Raw genomic sequence first — 23,525 nt, forward strand, 5'->3', positions numbered from 1 at the left:
GCTCCCTCTCTGGTGAGCTGCTCAACTGGGCATATCCGTTACCCATTGCTATTCTCACAGACACACATATTGGAATGCTGTTTCCCTTTCTCACAACTTGTTTTACTAAAGTTCATCTTGTAGTCCAGTGTTCTCCAATTTCCTTTTTGAAAGACTGCTGCCTCATGACTTTTCCTCATTTTTTATTAGTGACAACACTTACCTACCTTGGCCTTGTTTCTTCTGAATGCCATCCTAAATATTTTACTTATCAAATAATTTTGATTCCTAAACCCATCCTCCAGTGTACTCACTGTCCTTCAGCCTTCATTTCATTGCAAATTAAACAAGCTTGTACTTTGTTTATGCAGCTCACTCACATTCTTTCTTTAGTATCAGACCTTGGAACTGGTACAGTTCAAAGTTCACAGCAAAGTTTTGCTTATTCTAGCAGCTGAAGCTGAGAAAGGCAGCTTTTCAGCAACAAAACATAAAGTTTTCCCCCTGCCCAATTTTCATTATAAACTTTTAAACAATTTTTAATAATCTTAATTCAAATTACTAGAACTTGTTAGTCATATCAAATGGCACAGATACTAAATATGTGCCTGTTTCTCCCCCATCAGAATTTATTAGTAACCTGAAATACTATTTCAAATCTTTTTCATTATGAAAAACAATAAAATCCATATGTAAACTGCTTTTCATGCCTCCCTCTAATAATAAATCTATCTTCAAGTATATTAAATATGTTAAGTATATTCAAGCATATTAACTATATTAAAACCAAATGGTACAAATATATATATTAGGGTTAAGTCAAAGCTATTTACTTTGAAATCAGGTTTTTTCCCATTCCCACTTTCAATGCAAAACAGTATTATTTCTTCTTCTTAAACAGATACAGAAATCTCACTTTTCAATGCCCCCTCTCTGAATAAAATATACTATATGCAGCCTCAGTGCTGTGGACACAGCACTTACATGTTATTTCAAGTCACGCTGTTGGGTCACTTGCTTCAGTATAAGGACAACCATCAGCATCTGCCATGGTGGGGTGTAAGAAATTGTTCTTTTAAGTCTTCCCTTTTCTCTACGTATCTGAAGATGTTGAGCCTCTGGCAAACAACTTTTCTGTTATCAAAGCAACCAGCTCAACTGCTGTGAAAACATTCTTATTCTCCCCAAATTTCTCACAAACTACCGATTTCCATGTCTAATTTGATGTGTACAGTTTTAAAGATTTCTCTTAGTATTTGATGCAAAATGTAGTTTAAAGGTGAAATAAACATCTGCTTTCTAAAGCTGATGATCTCGGGAGAGCTAAGAAACCCCACAATGTAGCTCCTGTTTCCATGGCATTGGTGCCATGTTCAGTGCTTTCTAGACCACATCGCAGCAGCATTAGCCACAGTGAAAAAAATATTTCATAGACTCATATCATTAAATGATTGGAAGGGACCATAAAGCTCATCCAGTTCCAACCTCCCTGCCCAGGGCAGGGACACCTTCCACCAGACCAGGTTGTTCCAAGCCCTGTCCAACCTGGCCTTGAACACTGCCAGGGATGGAGCATTTACCACTTCTCTGGGCAAACTCTTCCAATGTCTGACCACCATCATTTCCCTAAAACATGTGCAATTGGTACATACCATAGTAACAAAGAGTCGTCATGTGAAATTACCAATGGCTGGCAGCTCAAATTACTTTATCAACAATGGCATTAATTAATATTCTAGATGTTTTAAGCAAGCACTTTAAGAAATAAAGAGCTATTAGGGCACTCTCAAATAGATTGACAAAGTAGTCTCTGGTTTTAAAGCCAAACCAAATTATTTGCAATTGATTATAAATGCTTTCTGAATCACTAACTCTTGTTTGACACAGAGCATATTTAGCTACAGCCTCTGTCTAGTTTATCAAGCACACAGCAAATATATCTTTAACTATTGGTGACATTCCTAGAGGACAGCTTCTCAGGTCTAATTCTACATGAGACTACTGTGAGCTGAAGAGAAAAAAGAGTTCTCTAAAAGATTGTAATGGAATTTTCATGAGGACCCAAATTATGTAATACAGATGTCTACATTTCAAGTAGGTCTAAAAGTTCTACTTTAGTGAGTGTAAGCCCCCTTCGTACCTCTGTTTTATACATTTATTTATAAAAGGAGCTCAGGTCCCAAAGAATGCAGATACTTTTTTAAATTTTGCTGTTAAACAACTCATCAGCTGTAAGGAATGTGAAAAGATGGTCATCACTGATTGCTTAATCCCATTTTTTGAAGCCTATCTTTTACATTCCTAATTAACTATAGCATTGGGATGCATCCTGCACTGTAAAAGAAACAGTGGTATTGGAAGTGGGTGTCAAAAAACCTATAATACAACCTTAACACTTTTGGAACTTGACAGTTCCCCCTGTACCACAATTTGTGGTGTTCAACATATGTTACAGTAAACAACAGCTGATCTTAATACCTGACTTTACTTAGTTGTGCTTCTAGAACAAGAAAAACCCTTTAGGCCAGTTGGACAACCCATCTCCATACCTTTTCAGAAAATGCTATCTACAGACACAGGTTAAAAGATTCTAATAGGCACAGTGCATGAGTGGCTGTGTTGCAGTGCCTGGGTATAAAGACTAATGTGGGAAAGAGCATCTGTAAAACTCCGCTGATTCACAGAGACCTACAAGATCTCAACATCTTTAAAGATTAGAGCGTACTAAAGAGCATCTTCTTTGATAGCACCGTCTTAGAAGAATAGTGAGAAACTTACAAAGACAGGTAGTAAAATTCTTCCTATTGCTCAGATCCATGCAATGCAAGTTTCAAGTCCACAGGCAAAAATAATCTGCATCATCTATACATAACTTCTTCAGAAAAGTTTCTTTCTAAAAATGACATTTGATTTTCTCAAACTGACATTACTTGTCATTTCTAAATTGCCTTGTAAAATGTCATTGAGCTGCATTACTTTCAATTTATTTTTTTTTTATAAAAGTGACTCCATATACTGTTTCCATTAATAGAATCACTACATTCAGAAAGTTGTGCAATTTTGACAAATCTCATTCAGTTCTGTTTTCTTAACTTACTTTCATAGAATAAAGCTCAGTCACTGCCAGCAGGTCTGTTCTAGACTACTTCCTTCAATTTGGTTAAGAAATTCATTTGAAAGCTTGTTGTTTCTGTTTCGAAGTGTTGTGAAGGATCTTACCAAGTCAACCTTTCTTTATTTTGCCTGAGGTTTCTCACTTAAAATTTTAAAAAATCCATCTAAAAACAGTACCTTAAGTATCAGTGTTATTATAGGTACGTAATCATATACTTTTTCCCTCATAACAAAAGAACATCAAAAGGGCGTTTTAAAAAAGTCTATTTGGAGGGGTTGCATGTATATAATTTGCATCTGACTCAGGAAATGAAGATCAAATTTCTTACACTTAGCTAATTCTCCTTTATCTAACATGAAAAGATAGCTTCAAATCCATAAATAAGTGTGATACGCTATAGTGGCATATTCATAAAAAATGAATAAATTTAAAATGCAGGCATCTCGTTTTACCTGCTCCTTTCTCTAGTATTTTTATTCCAGCTAATAAGCATAAAGAAAATCTTCAAAGCTCTTTTTGTCTCTATATGTATGAATTTAGTATGCTCTAGAAACACTAAGGTAACAACTGTAGAGAGATAGATTTCTTCTTTTGAGTAGAAAGGGAGAGGCTTAAGCAGAAACCATTGAAACAGCATAAAAAGGGTCTGTTTTCCTGCATTTACTATGATTGTTACTCTAGGTATAAGTAGAAAAGTTTCATAATCAAAGTTATGAGCAGGGTCCACAGCATTGAGCACAGGTGACTATATTGTCAAATAAATCCCAGAAAGGATTTGAAAAAAAAACTTAAATATGAAAGCAAAGAAATTTGCTGATAATACTAAACTGTTCAGGATAGTTTAGTCTAAAGCTGGGGGATTGGGTAATAAAATGTTAAGTTAAATTCAGTGCTAGTCTCCTGGTAAAACCAAATACCCAGTGATGGGCTCCAAATCAGAACATCTAGGTGAAATAATTTAGAGTAATTTTTCCCTGAAAATGTCAGCACCATGTTGGATTGTGCTTATAAAGGCATGTAGGATGCTAAAGGATAAGTAACAAGGGAATGTTAAAAAAGGAGTAGAGGAAGATATCGTTATATCACTATATAAATTCTGCCCTTCTTGCATTTTGAACATTACATGCAGGCTAAGGCATGTAGTAGAAATAATAGATAGAGGATTTGGTAACAGAGGTTATCAGAATTATACAACAGGTTTATATTTCTACATGAGGTCAAGTAGAACCCTTCCGTCTGGAAAAGTGGAAGAGAAGCAAGGAGAAGCTGAACAATTGCTTACTGTTTCTTGTAGTTCAAGCACAGAGAACACATAATGAAGTTACCAGGCAGCAAGCTTAAAACTAGTAAAAGGAACATAACACAGCTAAGCTGCGGAATTAATCATCCTCAAATATCAGGTAGTCAGAGTAGGAGTTGATTAAAAAAATGGACAGCAGACAAATTCAAGGCTAGCTATTAAATGCAACAGATAGAATTTGACCTCCAGTTCAGGAAGTTCCTCAGTTCCAGATACTCCTTACTTCAATACTACATACTTTGAATATTATTATATAATTTCCTAAATTACCCACTAATGGACACTGTCTGAGGTGGGTTACTGTGTCTTTGTTTTGCCCATTTCTGCTATGCTCCTGTATTTTTATGCAGTAAAATCTAAAATATGATGGGTCTAGGGCTGGAACTGATGCAAAAGCAGCCACAGTATTGCTGAAATAAAAATTATTTCAGGCTTGAGGAGATCCTTGGGAGCAGCAAGGAGTCTATCCCCACATTTCTATGTCTTTGTGGACTCAAGCTGTCAACCTCACAACAATGCCAGTATGCAAAAAGCCGGAAGCTGAAGTCCAATGTAAAAGTCATTGGGATTTCCAATTAATTTCCCACAGGCAATGTGCAGTCACCAGATGCCAAAGACACATGGCTCTTAACAAGCCAGAATCAAACTCTAAGCAGAGTTCCTGTGGTCAATGCTTTTGTATCCATTAGCAAATTCACTGACTCAACCAATGCTTTTGTGTTCATATTTTTGCAATGATAGTGATGCAAACAGTGCCATTCTTAGCATCAAGAAGCACATGCCAGTAATTAGGTAAGAAAACAAAGGAAAAAATGTCAATGGCAAAGGTTCGAATTAAAATACCATCGGAAAAATGGGAAAAGAACTCTTAGGTGATTAAAGTAAGATAACACTGGAGGAGACTTTATTTTGGGGAGAAGCACCCGTGTATCTTGAGGTTAATCTGACAGGCCATATCAGGTTACAGAGCTCTGCAGGAAAAGGTCACCTCACATCTTGCTAATATATTATTTCTCATGCTGCTCACAGCAGTAACGTCTGGTACACAGAGATCAACAATATTAAGATCAGGAATCATGTCACTCTCTGGTCTCCTGTCAACTTTACCTCATGCCTCAAAATATTTTTTTAATTTTTAATTTTTGTAAATTAATTTTTTTCATATTAAAAAATCAAAACATACTGTAAACAACATGAGCAGGTTGAGGAACAAGAAGATGAAGAGGTCAAGATTAGGGATGTCATATAGATGTATAGATGTCATATAGAAAGATGTAATATAGAAAGATGTAAATAAGTATCTTTAATAATATTCTTGATGATAATAGCAGAATTTTTTAGTGCTTTGTGTAATCTCTTGTGATAAGAATGATGATAAGGAGTTTCATAAAGAAGTGGTGATACATCGAACATCTGCTTTTACCTCATGACCCAGTCTTTTGTACTTTGGATGAAACAACCAGAGCAGCAGCTGATACAAACATGAAAGGAACTTGCCCAAGTGTATTTTACAGGTTATGCAGATGTGGTGTTTATTAGAGAGCCAGTTACTTCAAAAGTTGGTGTGTTTACAATGATTCGTATTTCTCAGAAAACACTAGTCCACCAATATCCCCAAATATGCTCGTTGTTGTAATATGAAACAAAATGTTGGGCTTACATCAAAATGAGTAGTTCTTCAATTATTTGTATAAAAACTAGGTCTTAAGAGGAAGTTAAAATCCTGGACTTCATTCAGTTAGATGAAAGTAAATTTTCAGACCATGGAATTCCCACAGAAACAAGACCTAAGGTTTGCAACCAGCTTTTAAGTAAGGTTCCATTATTTCAGTTTAGAAGTTTTCCAGCTTTTTATCAAATGGTGGAAGAATGAAGTGCCCTGCCATTAAACCCTAACAATAAATGTGTATTTTTCATCAGTTAAAAAATATTCTTAGAAGTCATTCTTCTCATCACCTGTAGTCTTCAGATTTTCTCAAGTATTATCCTTGTGTATGTGTTCTCCAGAGTTCTAGGAAATTATTTTGGATGGTCAGCATTCCCCCTCAGGGCAACTACTGAGCTTTCTTGCCAGTTTAACCTCAAATCAGGAAAATCCTTTTGCTGGTAGAATAATTGTCTCAACATGACCTAAACCTTTATTTAAAAACTTTTTGATTGCTATTACTGTTCAATAGCTCAAGGGGCTTTTCTCCTTCGTTCATGTACACACTTGTGGGATAAAATGAATTCAGGTGTCTTCTGAAACGTCTGTCTGTATCCAAAGTCACAAAAGAATTTTAAATATACCCTCTTTCTAGTTAGAATAATTTTCCTCCTTCATTAGATAAAAATTCTTATAGATTAATTACTCCATTACGATCATATTGTACATCATATAATAACCTTGTTGCAGACTTTCTCATTGAACTTCTAATCTCAGCACAGTCTTATTTGCAGCCTCAACACATAGCATATATGTCACCTTGATTCATCCTGTAATTGGATACCAGCTGCAGAGGAACACAAGACCCATCATACCCTGTACAGTGCAGAAGTAACCTATTAACAGAGAGACCCACAACACCACCAAAGCCTCAAACTGCTTCTAGAACTGCTTTTCACTCTCATTTATGGTAATAGGGTAAGCCTACTATTTCACAAACAGTGTCTGTTCAAAGAATAGCATTTTGTTTGAGGTGACAGTAGCTTTTTTTAAGAGAGTGAGATTTGTATTTCAAGAGAGGCAATAATTCTCACACAAAACTGACAGGCATTTTTTTCCCATGAAGCACTGGATTTTGCCAATAACACACAAAATATTAAGGCATCCTCACAGCACCAACTTGCAATGAAACTGTTGTTAGTATTTAGACAGTTATTTTTTTCCAAGAAGAATTCATTTCATGAGACAGTAGGGCCACACAAATTTGCATTATATTGCACAACACCACGAGCTTGCAGGGCAGGAAGATAGCCTCAATATAAGCAGGCCAGTAGTTTTATCTCTTTGGAGATGTGAAAATTCATGGCTTGGCCCAACATTGTTTTCTCTCATTCAAATAGTGGCCAATTAGAGGTATTATGAGAATGAGCAAGTATGAAAGACACCATAAATACAGACAGGATGAACTCTTCCTAATGCCATACTGTTAGAAAATATCGTATGATACAGAATTTTGCTTTCTGCTTTTACAGACTCTGTTGCTAGGCTTCCATCCCTCATGCTGTCTATGAGGATGGGGCTGTACACCTTCCTTAATTGTCCCTTGACTGTAGTGGAAATTCATCTGCACAACTTGGTAAGAAGAAGGACCCTAGCGTGAAGCCTTCAAACCTGTGCTTGGCGCAGTGCCTGCTGCAAAGAAAATTAAACCCGTAGACTAAAGCTATGCTTTCTCTCTTTGTCATATAATTTCCCCTGTAACCCGCTTCCTTATTTTCTTTACTTGCCTCGGCTAGGAAGCTAATTAGAGAACAAATTGACCAAATTTTACATACAAATTTCACATGTAGAAGGAGCAGAAATTTAAAGCTTAAGCTTTCACAGCAGTTTAAACCTGCAAGTGTTTATTCTAAGATTGAATAGTGGAAAACTATATTTGCATGCAGAATAAGTTATGAAAATGAGCTTTTTATTAATACACTGCAAATTACACTAGGGTCAAATATAATTATATGAGTAAACTATTCAAATAAAACTAATCCTGTTACATGGAGTTTCAGAGAAAAATCATCCCTTATACTGGCGCCAGCAGAAAAATAAACAGTTATCAGCAGTATATCACCAGAAAAGTTCATTTGCTGATCACAAGCCTGAGGGAACTACACTGTTACCTAGCAACTAGTGGGACTAGCCTTTTTTAAATAAATTAACCCCTTGATGAGTGCCAAATACATAACTGGTCTGTGGGATTCATGGCTTATATCTGGTCTGAGTAAGACTGTTTCTGACTGCATCAGAAAGATGGACCTTTTTTTCTTTTCCATATCAAATTGCCCACACTTGGCTTCTGAAGACATAAACTTATTACACACCTCCCGTCATAGCCAGCATCTCCCATAAAGATGAATCTGTCACATTACATTGTGTCATGTTGCAAAAAGCCTCAGCCCAGAAGAGACCTTTGCGTGCCTGAGGTTTCTACACAGCCTAGCTTTGGTTGAGAAGTCCTGAGCATCCATACAGGAAAACTACTGTGTATCTTTTAACACTTCTTTCCGCATTAACCATTGCAAAATTTAAATGTGGTGCCAAAGTAATTCTGCCACAGAGGATCCCTGAAGATCCTGTGTGCACAATACAGCTTTTGATTTGTTCTAAAATATACACAGTTTGAAGTTGTTGCTTGGCAGGTGTAAATTGAGAAATAGTTAGAATTTTCTGATAATTTAGAATAATTTATAATTATCACAGTATCACAATATGATAGAGATTGGAAGGGACCTCAAAAGATCATCTAGTTCAATCCCCCTGCCGACGCAGGAACACCTAGATAATGTTACACAGGAATGTGTCCAGGCGGGTTTTGAATGTCTCCAGGGAAGGAGACTCCACAACCTCCCTGGGCAGCCTGTTCCAGTGTTCCGTCACCCTCACTGAGAAGAAGTTTCTTCTCAAGTTTAAGTGGAACCTCTTGTGTTCCAGTTTGTACCCATTACCCCTTGTCCTATCATTGTTTGCCACTGAGTAGAGCCTGGCTCCATCCTCGTGACACTCCCCCTTTATATATTTATAGACACTTATAAGGTCACCCCTCAGTCTCCTCTTCTCCAAACTATAGAGACCCAGCTCCCTCAGTCTTTCCTCATAAGGGAGATGCTCCACTCCCTTAATCATCTTCGTTGCCCTGCGCTGGACTCTCTCCAGCAGCTCCCTGTCCTTCTTGAACTGAGGGGCCCAGAACTGGACACAATATTCCAGATGGGGTCTCACCAGGGCAGAGGAGAGGGGAAGGAGGACCTCTCTCGACCTACTAACCACCGCTCTTCTAATACACCCCAGGATGCCATTGGCCTTCTTGGCCACAAGGGCACAGTGTTGGCTCATGGTCATCCTGTCGTCCACTAGGACCCCCAGGTCCCTCTCCCCTACACTGCTCTCTAACAGGTCGTTCCCCAACCTATACTGGAACCTGGGGTTGTTCCTGCCCAGATGCAGGACTCTACACTTTCCCTTGTTATATTTCATCAAGTTATTCCCTGCCCAACTCTCCAGCCTGCCCAGGTCTCGCTGGATGGCAGCACAGCCTTCTGGCGTGTCAGCCACTCCTCCCAGCTTAGTGTCATCAGCAAACTTGCTGATAGTACACTCAATTCCCTCATCTAAATCGTTGATGAATATATTAAATAATACCGGTCCCAGTACTGACCCTTGAGGCACTCCACTAGTTACAGGCCTATTTTTTTATTAAAAAAAAAAAAAAATCTTCTTAAATACAATTTAGACAAACTTTTTTTTTGTCTTTTTGCCTTTTTTTGCCTTTTTTTTTCTTTTTTTGTTTTCTTTTTCTGTTGGACAGGTAAGAACCTCTCAGCTGCTAGTTTAATGCAACAGATCAGTAACGTTACACAACTTAAAAAATAACAGGTGTTTTCCTACAGAAAAGCTTCCAAAAAAAAACCCAACCCCGACCCGCCTCCAAAACAATGCAAAATAATGGAATATAATTAAAAAAACAACGAAAAAAAAACAAACCCAAATTAGTTGCAAGTCTAGAAGCGAAGCAATTAAGTGAGGCTATAGTTACTAATATAAACAAAGGGAATAGTTGCAACTACAGGTGAAGCCCCAACTATCTTAGATCTACGGACACAAATAAAAATTAAATTCTCTCTAAAAAAAAAATCTGGTTATTTAAAATAGGAGTAAAAGCCATTGCTACCTGATGAACTACCTAGGCTAAGTTCCTGAAACAAAGACAAAGGGTCGCTATTCTTTTTTGTCTGCTCAGGAGGAGGTTTGGGCTTTGGTGGAGCCCGCAGAGCACTTGCGTAGGACATGACCGGCTTGCTCCCACCAGCGTTCTGCTGGCTGTTGCTGTTCGACTCGACGATCTGCTTGTTGGGCATGAGAGGTGGGAACTGGCCGAGATGTTGCAGCACGCTGTAGTTGAAGGAGTTGGATAGCTGGATGTTCTCGGCCTTCAGGTGGTTCCTCTGGGGGCTTGACCGTCTTCGGTGGAGCTAACAGCTCCCGGGGTGGAACTGCTCTGTTGGCTCCATTGCATGGAATGTTTGAGTATGGGGCAGATGAGGAGGAGCTTACCCACAACTCAGGTGATGAATAGTTGAAAGATGACTGGTTACTGTGGTCCTGAAGCTCTTTACACTGACCAAGACTGTCTTGAGGAGTGCTTAATTCTTCAGAACAAGCCTGGACTGAACTAGAGGAAATTCTTCTTTGGTACAACGGCCTGCCTGGTCCTCTTGGTTCATACTCTGCTGATGATCCTGTATCTGTATAAAAGGGTTTTGTTGCGACCTATGGGGCAATGGAGGTATACCATAATGAAAGCCCTGCCCCATAAGGTGATTCTGCTGTAGGTTAGCATAAGTCCACGATCCATCAGGTTGCAGGTATTTCAAGGGAGACGGGGTTATATGTTCAGATGGCATTGAGAAAGGGGGATTGTATATTTGGGGTAAATGCTGCTGAAATGCTGGGTTACTGGGTATTTCAATGTCTCTGCTGTTTTCAGTGAAGTTAGGGAAGTGACCACTGTGGTTAGAGTTGCAGGAAGGAGAAGGGAGTGCTGGTGGGCTTCTGGGCTGAACTTGTCTGTATTGCAACAGTCTTGACTGAGGGGGTGGCATTTCAGCTAAGTCCCGATTTTCGCTTTGATCACAGTGTGACAGTTCTCTGAGCAAATCCTGGAATCTTGAATATGTTGCCTCTGTTTCATCTTCTGTATTACTGGCAAGTTTCCAGTTTGCCCTAACTTGCTGCTGTTGATGCAATCCAATTGGCTGCTGAGGAAGATGTGGTAGATGAGGATGGTGATGGTGTTGATATGGAATAGTGCCTTGACTGAGATAGGCATTATGTTCATTCCATTGCTGTAACCTGGCTTGTTGTTGCTGCCTTATTGTTTCCAAAGCTACATTTCCATGCATACGATCTAAAGTGTCCCCTAAGGGCATTCCTGATGGATTCTCTTCAATGAAGTTGTTCCAGTGGGTTGGCAGAACAGGGTTGTGCTGGGCAATAGGCCTCAAAGGACTACTGACTTCTTGTAACATAGGTGGGGGGTGTTGTTCTGAAATCACAGCATCTACAGCAGGAGAATGTGGTCGGTGAGGAATGGGATTATTAAAAAAAGATTGGCTGGGGCCTGCCTGGTGAGCAGGGGAAAGCTGCGAAGGTTGTGGAGGCTGCTGATTCAAATGATTATGCTGCTGAACTACCTGGCTTTGCTGGGGTGGCATTTGGTTTTGTTGCTCAGGCAAATGATTTTGTTGTTGACTTAAAAGATTTTGCTGTTGCTGCAGAGGATATGGCTGCCTTGGGATCTGTGCCAGGTGCTGGAAGTGGCGATTGGGAACTGCGTACTGTGAGTGGGGTGGGGTGAGATGGAGGTTCAGCTGCCTGGGGTTAAGGTTCTCTTTGCGATGAAATTTAGCATTAGGATAACCAACACTGGAACGGGACTCGGGGCTTCTATTCTGAGAATTTGCTTCTAAGTCAGCCTGCTTGGATTCTACAGGTTTCTTCTCAGGTGTTCGAATTTTAGTGATTTCAAGTCCAGCAGTGTTTTCACTTTTACCGTTTCGATTTTGTTCATGTTGCTCCTTGTCTTGATGCTGAAGCTGTTGCTGCTGTCCTATGTTAACTGGTGAATGATGTCCCAGGCCATAAGGTATAGGAGACCCATGCCCATGTGCCTGTAACAGGTTCATATTATATACCATAGCTGCTTGATGAGTAATGATTCGAGGGTCAACTGCAAACCTACCCTGATACCCCGTCCATGGTACAGGCAAAAGCACAGACATGACCATATTTCCTCCATAGACAGCAGGTACATATAGAATACTTGTCCCAGTGTGTGGATCTATCCTTTGAACAGGACGTGGAGATTTCCTCAGATTGGGGTGAGGTCCCAGAGGAGGAGGGGGAGGAGTATATGCTCGGATAGGATTTCCGATTAGAACAGAAGAATTTATCATTTCTGTTTAAAATTAAACAGGGGAAGTTTAGGTTACATAACAAGGAAGAAGTTCTTCACTGTGAGGGTGGTAAGGCACTGGCATAGGTTGCCTAAAGTGATAGTAAATGCTCCATCTGTGGCAGTGTTCAAGGCCAGTTTGGACAGAGCCTTCAGTGACATGGTCACGGTGAGGCATCCCTGCCCATGGCAGGGGGGTTGGAACTAAGTGATGTTAAGGTCCTTTCCAACCCAAACCATTCTATGGTTCTATAATGGGTATGAATAAAAGGCAAATACTGGGGCAGCCAGCACATACAGTGAGTCATGAACTCTAGTTAGGCACTAGAAACTAAAGGGTTTATTATGCAAATGATGGTATGTTTGAAATAAAGTCTCAAATTACATGTTTTACTTAAATGCAAGGAGACTGTAGCAACCTATCAGCAAGTCTGACTTATTAAATTTGTTTCCTGTAATTGTATTTACAATGGATGGAATACCCAAGATCAGTCCTGATGACAGACATTAAACCCAATTACTCTCCTACAGTAACATAAATTTGGAGTAAGTCCACAGAAATTAATTGAACTCTGGTACACTTGAAATCAGAGTGAGATCATAGAGGTCACAAGCTTTGGACCAAGGAGAGGAACCCAACTGTTCACAAGGACTGTACTTAAAGATTTTTTAAGTTGGTAAATACAGAATCACCACTGTCTAGAGTCAAACAACTTTTTTCTCTTCTGACCTCTGTGCCTGAGCTGGTGAGAACTGAGCATGCCACATAAACTCATATAAAGCTGTTCTGGTTGTAATGGAGGCAGCAGAAAAACTCAGAGAGAATAAGATTCAGGGCATGAAGGGCACTCAGGATGTGGTGAACATAAAGTCGACTTCTCACATGGCCAAGTCTGCAGATGTTGAAAGCTGTGTAAAGGTAAGCAAAACTGCAATTTTTCATAAATTTCAAATCTGTTCCAGTGAAAATACAGGCATGCTGGATTGCAAATGATATTTTCTTTATATATTCTCTTGCTACACAACTAAAACTCTTACCTACAATACAACCTCTTTTTTGCATCACAATATTGATATATTATAGAGTTCTTAAAATGTTTGAGGAAAGATCTTGGATGTACCACATAACTGAACTTTTTGTTTGCTGGTTTTGCAATCCTTCAACAAAGTCCTTCAGACAGGTGACTTTTGCTCTGCAGTATGAATACCCAACTGGCTGTACTGTTAGAGAGAAGGACACCTTCAGCAGGAAAGGTTGGAAGTGTCCCCAGAAAGGCAGAACATCTTAAGTAAAGACAAAATATACAAGGAAAAAAGAATATTAAATTTAAATGAAAACTAGATAAACATTGGAGAACTGTTTACAGAAATCTATTAAAAGTGCAGAATAAAAATTTTAAGGGTAGATATTTTACAGGAAAAAATTCTGAACTGCTTGGTGACAAGCAAAAAACTAGAGTAAGAAAAATTATGCTTGAGCTAATTGGAGTGAAAAACAATTGCTCATGAAGCAAACATCTCTTTTAACAGCAGTTTAGTACTTCTCATTACCTATTCTGACCAATTGTTTTATCTTAAAATGCCCCTTTTTTGACACTAAATCACTCTATTGTCTCAATGCTTGCACAAATAAGCTTTTTTTTTTTTTTGTCTGACAGCTTGACTTCTAATAGTGTCTTTTATGACCTTATTTTGCTATTCTCTGGGTGTATTTATTAACCTCACTTTGATTTTTTGCAAATGTGCTGACACAGCTCCAATTCTCATTTCAGCATATTAGCTGTAAACAGGAGTTACACCTGAGTCCTCTTAATATCATGAAGAAAAAAATCTAGTTCTCCTATCTCTTCAGCCAGAGTCCTTAAACCTGAGGATAATGTAGCAACCTGTGAAGCACATGCATTCCTACAGGCAGTGCTAAAGAAGAATGTGATGAGTAATTAGGTTTTATGATTTATATGTCTGTTTCTCCTAGATGTTACTTGCTTCCAAAGTACTAACGCTTGATTAATGTGGTCTTCTTTTCAGTATTTCAGTTGAAAATACCAAGTCCTGAGTGAACAGATGGTGAATTAAATTGAACAAAAAGAGGAAAGAAGTAAAAGTGCTTTGAATAAGAAAAAGGCAGGCATGAAATGAGAACTGCATTTTCATTCCTTAAAGGGGAGTATCTCACTGAATAATGTGTTGTATCTCACTGAGCAAGGAAAGACTGTTTTAAATATTCCATTTCTTCCATTTGTATTTGTCTACATACTTAATTTTTAACATTTTCACCATAGTGCGTAAGTAAGCTGAGAGAATTCTCAGAGAATCTCATTCCCATCAATGCTAGAAGGAGACTGCTTCCTCTGCAGTGCTGTCTGTTCAGTCCTGGGAAATACTGTTCCATCCTAGGAAATACTGGTTTGGTGGGAGTATGCAGCACTGCCAAGGCACCTAACCCATGGGCTGCAGGTGTTTGTTACCAGCTGTACAGGCAGAGAACAGGATATCTCTGTACCTTTAGTGGAAGAGGAAGATGATTCCTCATCATGAAGATTTCTGTAGGCTGGTACAGTTCCTGTGAAGACTGCATCTGTCACCACCACTAAAGAGATGCAGCTGAAAAGACAGGGCAACTTCTGAAAATGTTCTGCTTCTGCTGACTTTCTGCTGTTTGTGTCACTAACACCTGGAGTTTCTAAGCTCATTGTAAGACTATTATATTTCTGCTCTATAACATCCTGTATGTCCCATGCAACATGTAACTGACACATGAGTAAATCCAGCAGCAGATGTCTGTGTGGGTCTCATCTGTGAAGTTATGCCTGGTTGTGATAGCATTTCAATGTATTGTGTTTTCTACTGCTGGTCCACTTGAAGAGATTTTGTTCTTTCCTTTTGGCTGCTAACCTTTCTTTTCCAGCTTCCATTGCTAAAAATAAAACCTTTGAACAGGAAGTTTAGACAGATTTACAGACATAAAAAGCAAGCAGATGTATAGAACATTTTTAATTCCTCTCTGTATCATTCTGGGCTAGTTCTTAGAAGATTAAAGAAAACTATTAAGCTAATACAGATGTGTTCATTTTATGTTTTTCACTTCTGGTTTTTCAAAGTGAAACTCCTGTGGAGGTGCTGCCAAGGATACACTTTACATCAGATAAAAGAGCATCGCAACACAAGTGGATTTGTAAACAACCACCCAGAAAACTACCAAACCCAGAGATTAACCTGGAAAACAAACAAACAATCAAAGGGCTTTATTATAGAGACTGATACATCTACACCAAATGAATATAAGGTCTTCTGGCTTGATCTACTACCTACCCTGACAATATGTGAAGCAAGATATTATAAAACCATGATCTTTGTATTACTAGCAACATATTGTTGGTCAAAATTTCATTATGCTCCTTTGTCTGTTCTTTTCCATTGATTCTAATTGACAAGCTTGCAGGAAACTGGCCACTAAGAAACACTAAGTCATGGCACTTCGGTAGAATTGAAGTTAGAATCATAGTATCATGGAATCATAGAACTTCATAAGGTTGGCATTAGCCCACCTCACCAGCGTGTCAAGGTCCTTCTGGATGGCATTCCTTCCCTCCAGCATATCAACCGAACCACACAGCTTGGTGTCATCGGCAAACTTGCTGAGGGTGCACTCAATCCCATTGTCCATGTCACTGACAAAGATGTTGAACAAGACCGGTCCCAACACCGATCCCTGTGGGAAACCACTCGTTACTGGTCTCCAGCTGGACACTGAGCCATTGACCACAACTCCTTGTGTGCGACCATCCAGCCAGTTCTTTATCCAGCGAGTGCTCCACCTATCAAATTGATGTCTCTCCAATTTAGAGACAAGGATGTTGTGTGGGACAGTGTCGAACGCTTTGCACAAGTCCAGGTAGATGACATCAACTGCTCTACTCCTGTCCATCAGTTCCGTAGCCCCATCATAGAAGGCCACCAAATGGGTCAGGAAGGATTTCCCCTTAGTGAAGCCATGCTGGCTGTCACCAAGCACCTTGTTGATTTTCATGTGCCTTAGCATGCCTTCCAGGAGAATCTGCTCCAAGATTTTGCCAGGCACAGAGGTGAGGCTGACTGGTCTGCAATTCCCCGGGTCATCCATTTTCCCCTTCTTGAAAATGGGGGTTATATTTCCCTTTTTCCAGTCATCGGGAACTTCACCACGATTGCCATGACTGCCATGATTTTTCAAATATGATGGACAGTGGCTTATCAACTTCATTTGCCAGCTCCTTCAGGACCCACAGATGGATTTCATCAGGTCCCATGGACTTGTGCACGTTCAGGTTCTTAAGATGGTCTCGAACCAGATCCTTTCCTACAGTGGGCCCGGGGTCTTCATTCTCACGGTCCCTGCGTCTGCCTTCCAAGACTGGGAGGCAGTTCAAGAGCATGTTCAAGAGCATTCAGTGAAGACTCAGGCAAAGAAGTCATTCAGAACCTCAGCCCTCTCCAAATCCAGGATAGGCAGTTCTCCTGATAGCTTCCGGAGAGGGCCCAAGTTGTTCCTAGTCTGTTTTTTATTTGCAATGTACGTACAGAACCCCTTCCTTTTATGTTTCACACCCCTAGCCAAGTTTAATTGTAACTGGGCCTTAGCTTTCCTAACCTGGTCCCTAGCTTCCCAGACAACATCTCTGTATTATGTTTGATTGGGTTTGGGGTCTTTCTTATTTGTTTGTCTGTTTGTTTTTTGTTTTGTCTGGTTTTTATAGATGTCCTGATGCCACCTGCAGTTAACATTTCCTCTGACATCCATCTCCCATTTCTGTCTGGCGGCCACATGGTCTCATCCATGCCCTTTTTTCTGCCCTGGTGCTTGCCAGACTCTTCACAGAGATGCTTTAACTGAGTGATAAAGCAACACCAAAAAAACACAAAACAAATACCGAGCCTCCTTTTCCTGTTGTGATTTCTGCCATGTCAATAAATTAAATCAGCTCATGAAGGTCTAATTAGTGTCAAGGGCAAGTGTTAACAGAGCAGCACTGAGAAGGTCACAAGAGACTGAGCAAGTGACAGAGAATTGGTTTATGATTTAGTGCTGCTCAAAACAGATCATTACTTTTGCCATCTCATTGATGCTTATATGACAAAAAAGTTTTAGTGTTCTTCCTTACAATTTACAAAAATTTGCAATTTTTTCCTTCCCAATTTGTTAAATACCTGTTTCACTTCTTCGCACAGGGTCTTAACCAGTAACAAAAGCATAATAGATTACCAATGACAAAAGTAGGTGGTTTACAGCAATGCTGTGATATTTCTGACTTTTTTCCCCAGTTCTGTTTCGAAAATGTTAACAGAATGAAATACCCATGTGTCTGGCCACTGTGGCATTCTCAGAGGAACACTTTCCCCATATATTTTACCTTTAATCAGAAGAATTTGTTAAATGATCCCTTTCTCATAATAGTCATCAGGTTTTGCCTTCAAAAAAAAAAATCTAAATGCCAAATGAAAGACATTTATAAACATGGTATTTCAAATATGTTCAACATAGTATTTAATAAATGCTTCCTGTGCTCATCACAATTTTGCAATCAAACTGAAGGAAAACATTCATTTTATACCAATATCGCACTCAGATAGGACCATCTCCACCATAGCATGTTTATCTCATCCATTATTACATTACTTAATTAGGAAAAAGGAAATTGAGCAGTCTCCTACTCCCTGATCAGTTAGACTTCCCTATTATTTTTCTCTCCTCCCCTCATTATAAAAAAAATGATTAAAAACAAATTACATGGATTAGTTCCTATTTCCATCTGGAAGCAGGAAACTCTGTTACAACAAATTATTGAGCTAAATTGCAAAATTTAGATTAAGAAATAAAGCCATAGCACTGTGATAATTCTGTGGTTTAAAATGTGCATTTCAAGGGAAATATCTGTAAACTTATTTAAGTCCTAATAAGTTGATAGTCATACAGCAAGAGAACTGAAGATTGCAGTGATGAATTTCAGTTATAATGCTGTTCTACTTTTCTAATTATTCAGCAGAATAATTAGAACTGATCTCATAGTAGTACAAATTTTGTTCCACTTTAAACTCATATTCTATGAAGATTAGTGAAAAATTTTATTGGAAAGGCAGTCAATTATTAATAAGGCTGATCCCTATCTAGTGCATATATAATTAGGTGTGATTATCCTTTTCCCATTAACAGCTCAGGAAGTATGTTATGCCTAATACATGCATCCAGACATCAGCATCTAGCATCCGTATGAAAAAATGACTTAAAGATATGGCTAGAAGTTGCCTGGCAACAGCTGTTTTCCTTTGAATGGCATTTTTGGGGCAGAAAGTGAAGAAAGGAAAAGCTTGAAACCAAATTCAACTTGAGAGGCCTGCTGTGATCTAGATTCTCAAGTTACTACAGAACTCTGATTCTGCTCAATATGGATGTGGATCCCACATGGGACTGTTTTGCAGCTCCATCAGTACATGCAACTGCGCACAGCTCCTCTTTCCCTTTGTGTCTAATTCAAGCTGTGTAGTTTCTTCTTTGACCTAGCGAAACAACCTTTATTAAGAGATACAAATAAACTGAGTTTATTTTATGTCAGCCACATGAGGAACAGCTGTGATGTCTAGCTCCAGAGAGGAGTGCTTTTTCTTTGGAATACATGTCAGGATAGTTATACTGAAAAAAAGATCCTCATACAGACCTAGGCTTAGTTTGATTTCTACAGCTTGCACAGCAGTCTTCCTACTCAGCCATGCCCAAGGCTGCTAAAATTTTCAGCTCTGCTCACATGGAAAGACTGGTTTATTAAGTCTTGGGACTATAGGTAGCAAATACACATTCAAAATGTCCTTTCTCAGAATACTTTGGACCTGTGTCCCCATGACCCTCAGCTGACGGTAGAGAGGATAGCTTAGGCACCTCTTAGTTTTTTGCAGTGCCTTGTTCTGACTCAGTTATAAAGTAGCTTATCTTTAAATTAAAAAATAGCCCAAAGGATAGGAAAAGGTGAAGAAGTTTGGAATACACCAACAAAGCAATACACTGAGAAGGCAAGATATGAGCTTAAAGGCATGTTACTATTGCAACGGTGCCACCTAAAAAAGAACAAAACCAACCAAAAAAACCCAAAAGATATCTTAATATCGGGTATTTTTCTATCATATGTCTGGACTGTGTTTCTCCACAAAAGCAGTAGTACCCTAGAAAAAAATATTGTGTGACTGACTATAAAACTTTCATTGGGAAAAGCAAATGAGTCTTGCAAAATCCCCAGATAATTTAACAGTAGCAAATAAAGACAATGAGGTCCTGACTGCTGTTTAGGATGACACTTTGTGAAGACTGCCAGCATTCTTTTCCACCTGTGCCCTCCCGAGAGAAGAAAGACAAAATCACTTGTTTCTGAAGTCACTCAAATCATTATCCAACAATTCCCTATATATTCTGTTGGGTTCATATATTAAACCAGAGTGATTTTGAAACAGCATTGGTAACTTTCAAGCGTTTCACTGAGCTTGCTTGTGTCAAAAAATTCCAATCTATCTTACTACTTCTGGTTTAGTTTTGGGCTTTGTAAGTAAATGTGGCACACATGAAAAGTGCTGAAAAGACAATTGCCTGATGTGTTAGCTTCCGTATTAGAAGGGGTCCTGCTTCACTTTGTGGGCTCTTTTGAAACCAAATTATTGGAGAAAAATACCAAATGCTTTTTTTTTCATATCTTTCTGTTAATGAATGCTGGATACAACATGGGAAGCTTTAGAGCCATTTAGCTGGTTTTGTTTTGAGACAAAACTAAAATTAAAAAAAAAAAAAAAAAGCAAAGGGATCAACATGCATACTGAGAGAATGACATTACTATGAACCATAGGTCTGCTTTTAAGCTTACACTTTTTCTTTAGTTTTGTGCTCTTGCTTTCTCTTACAGTGCTAGAGGTGAAACAACAATGGGAAATATGAAAAAAAAAACCAGCTGCATCCAACTGACAGCCTTTTAATGCCATTATCAATTGGGCCTTCTTTGAAACACAGTAAAATCTCATCTACGCTCATGTTACCACCATTTTATGTTTTAAACAGAAAGGATCAACATAGATCTGTCTCAGAGTCAGAAAGCAACTTCCTGCCTGTGCTTCTAAAATAAGGATTCATTCAAATGGTAACAGTTATGTAAACCCCAAGTTTCTGAACCACGGTCCTAATACTGGCAGAGAAGTTTGGTGTTTTTCCAATAAGGAGAAACAGCATTAAATTTTTTCAATGCAAAAAAATGTTGTGTTTTTTTTTTAAATGAGTCTGAATTCTGATACTGCCCTCAGAGTTCCTGCAATGTTTCCTATCATGATGTTATCTGGAAAATGCACTAGTATGTATTCAACTATGAATGGAAATACTGTTAAGCAAAGGATCTGAGACAGAAACCTGTCAACCAGCCTGAAATTCTCTCTCTCCCTAACAGTACTTAATTGATAGCTAATTTCTGAGAGTAATCTTTCAAACAGTGGTATGTGAATGTACTAGCAGTTTAATCTGGAACGTGTTTTACTAGTTTGCTTTACAAAGTGTCTAGGGCAACAGTAGTAAAGTTTTTCGTAAAAGACAATAGCTATAACAGCTGCTTTCTGCTTTTCTACTGTAACTGTCACCATCTCAAGATTTGATGTGATTTATTCTTCATAAAATTACACAAGCTCTGTCTTATTGTCTTATTATAGAATCACAGAATCATAGAATAGTTAGGGTTGGAAAGGACCTTAGGATCATCCAGTTCCAACCCCCCTGCCATGGGCAGGGACACCTCACACTAAACCATGCCACCCAAGGCTCTGTCCAACCTGGCCTTGAGCACTGCCAGGGATGGAGCATTCACAACTTTCTTGGGCAACCCATTCCAGTGCCTCACCACCCTCACAGTAAAGAACTTCCTCCTTATAGCCAATCTAAACTTCCTTTGTTTAAGTTTGAACCCGTTGCTTCTTGTCCTATCACTACAGTCCCTAATGAAGAGTCCCTCCCCAGCATCCTTACAGCCCCCCTTCAGATACTGGAAGGCTGCTACAAGGTCTCTGCGCAGCTTTCTCTTCTTCAGGCTGAACAGCCCCAACTTTCTCAGCCTATCAATTATTATTCAAATGTTTTGAAATGGTCACATATAAGTTGTTCCCATATCTTCCCAAGAATCAGTATCAAGTGGGACTGCTCTACAGCTCTTCATGGCACCCTTTCCACTTGCCTTTTATAAAGGCAAGTATCACAGTTGCCTTTATCCTGCTCTTTGTTTTTCTTTGAAGAGTTCTTGAAAATAATTGCTGAGGTTTACAGACTGCTGACTGGAATACACATAACTTACGTCTGTATTCTTTCAAGGTTCTTTCTTCAATTTTCTTGCCATTTCTTCAACCCTTAGTTAGAAGTATGCGTTGTTCAGGCATTGATCATAAAGGTCCAACTGCCTTTTTGTGAAGAGAGAAGCCAAAGAGATAGCTGAACACTTCAGCCTTCTCTGTTCCTCCATTATTTCTTTTTCGCTTTGTTACGTTGCTGAGCTGTGTTTTCCTTTGTAGGCCCCCTACTTGTTTACTTTACTTTCCACATTTTTAGAGTCCCTACAACACACTGAAACTCATTTTGTGCCCTAGTCTTCTTAATTTACTATTATATGCTCATCTTAGTCCTTTGAATTCATGTGCCACTTAGTCGTACTGCTTTAATAAAAGTATAATTAAGGCACATCACCTTTCCAGAAATAATTTAGTTTAAGGTGAATTTAGTCCATGGCATTTCTATATGTTCAAGCACAGGCTTTAGCAGCAGAAGCATAACATAGCATGCTAGCACAACAGTGTCCCCATCAGCAGCTGAAACACTAAGGCTGCAGTTGGACTGTCTTTCCTAGAACTCATACACTGCCTTGCCACCAGCAATGTTTCATCTCTCTCTGCCCTCACTCTGTCTGCAGTTATGCCTAAGTAGGTTTTACAAGGGACAGGTTAGGAAAACACACAAGTAGTTCATCCAGCAATTCTGACAGATGGAACAAGCCAGTTGGGAGAAGCTGACGAGCAGCAATTGTCTTCATCAATATGGCTCTTGGTAGAATTAATGTGTGTCTGCTCCCTATTACCAACACGAAAATACGTTCCTAATGACATTTTACACTATTAAATGAAATGAAGGTGTAAGCCAGATCTGGGAATTCTACTGACAGAAGGTATCCCTTAAACTATGTCAGTCTAGTATAGAATTTGTTCTCATGTTCCTTCCTGGAGGAACTGCTACTAAATGTCTAACAGTCATCATGAGTATCACTTGACTGTAACTACAGATAAAGTGGTGGTATTTTCCAATCTGCTATAGCTTGGCAAAATTGAACATACATTCAAGTATTGACATTGCTGAAACAATTAGGAACTTGGCCAGAAAGAATAGATTTCTACATGTGATCACTGGTGGTTTGAGCCATGGAAACAAGAAATTGATTCAAATAGTCAAATGGTACTTGTGTGGTTAAAAAAGAAATACCCCAATGTCTGCTCTGTTATTTTTAAGACAGAAATGAAAATGCTTTAGGAAAACTCAGAATAAAAAATGGAGACTGCAACCAAGCGGTTTGTTGACAGTAAGTACCATTTGCAGATGACAGTACTAATGTTAACTTTGTTAACCACTCTGTTACAAACTATGGTAAAATGAAAATGAACTTTTGCTTCCATATAATTCCCCAGCTCACATATTGAAAAATATATTGAAGTATAGGAAAGTATAACTAGATTTTGAGGGTTGTGTAACATTTTTTTCTCAGGTATCACCATTGTTATGCAGATAACAAATTTCTTATATTTACATATCTTAAACCTAGAATTGGGCTTATTGTGCAGGAAATAAAAATAGATGGGTTTTGCCACAATCCAACAAAACTAGGATATCTCTGCTTTCCTTACATAGAAATTTTTAGGCAAAAAGTCATGTGTCATCTCTGAGACTGATGAAAGA

At 38.8% G+C, this 23,525-nt stretch overlaps 1 protein-coding gene across 1 annotated transcript; it reads right to left on the reverse strand.

The window, feature by feature from the left end:
• Positions 1 to 10,103: 10,103 nt before the first annotated feature.
• On the reverse strand, positions 10,104 to 12,542 carry LOC130610762 (probable helicase with zinc finger domain). The gene is given in 3 exon segments (XM_057430849.1): positions 10,104 to 10,526; positions 10,528 to 10,817; positions 10,820 to 12,542. Coding segments are annotated over 3 exon segments (2,313 nt in total). The 3' UTR covers positions 10,104 to 10,226.
• Positions 12,543 to 23,525: the final 10,983 nt, after the last annotated feature.

The sequence above is a fragment of the Pezoporus wallicus genome, unplaced genomic scaffold (genome assembly GCF_028554395.1).
Source record: "Pezoporus wallicus isolate ANWC-B61680 ecotype Strahan unplaced genomic scaffold, APGP_CSIRO_Pwel_v1 contig_2721, whole genome shotgun sequence".
Taxonomy (NCBI): Eukaryota; Metazoa; Chordata; class Aves; order Psittaciformes; family Psittacidae; genus Pezoporus; species Pezoporus wallicus.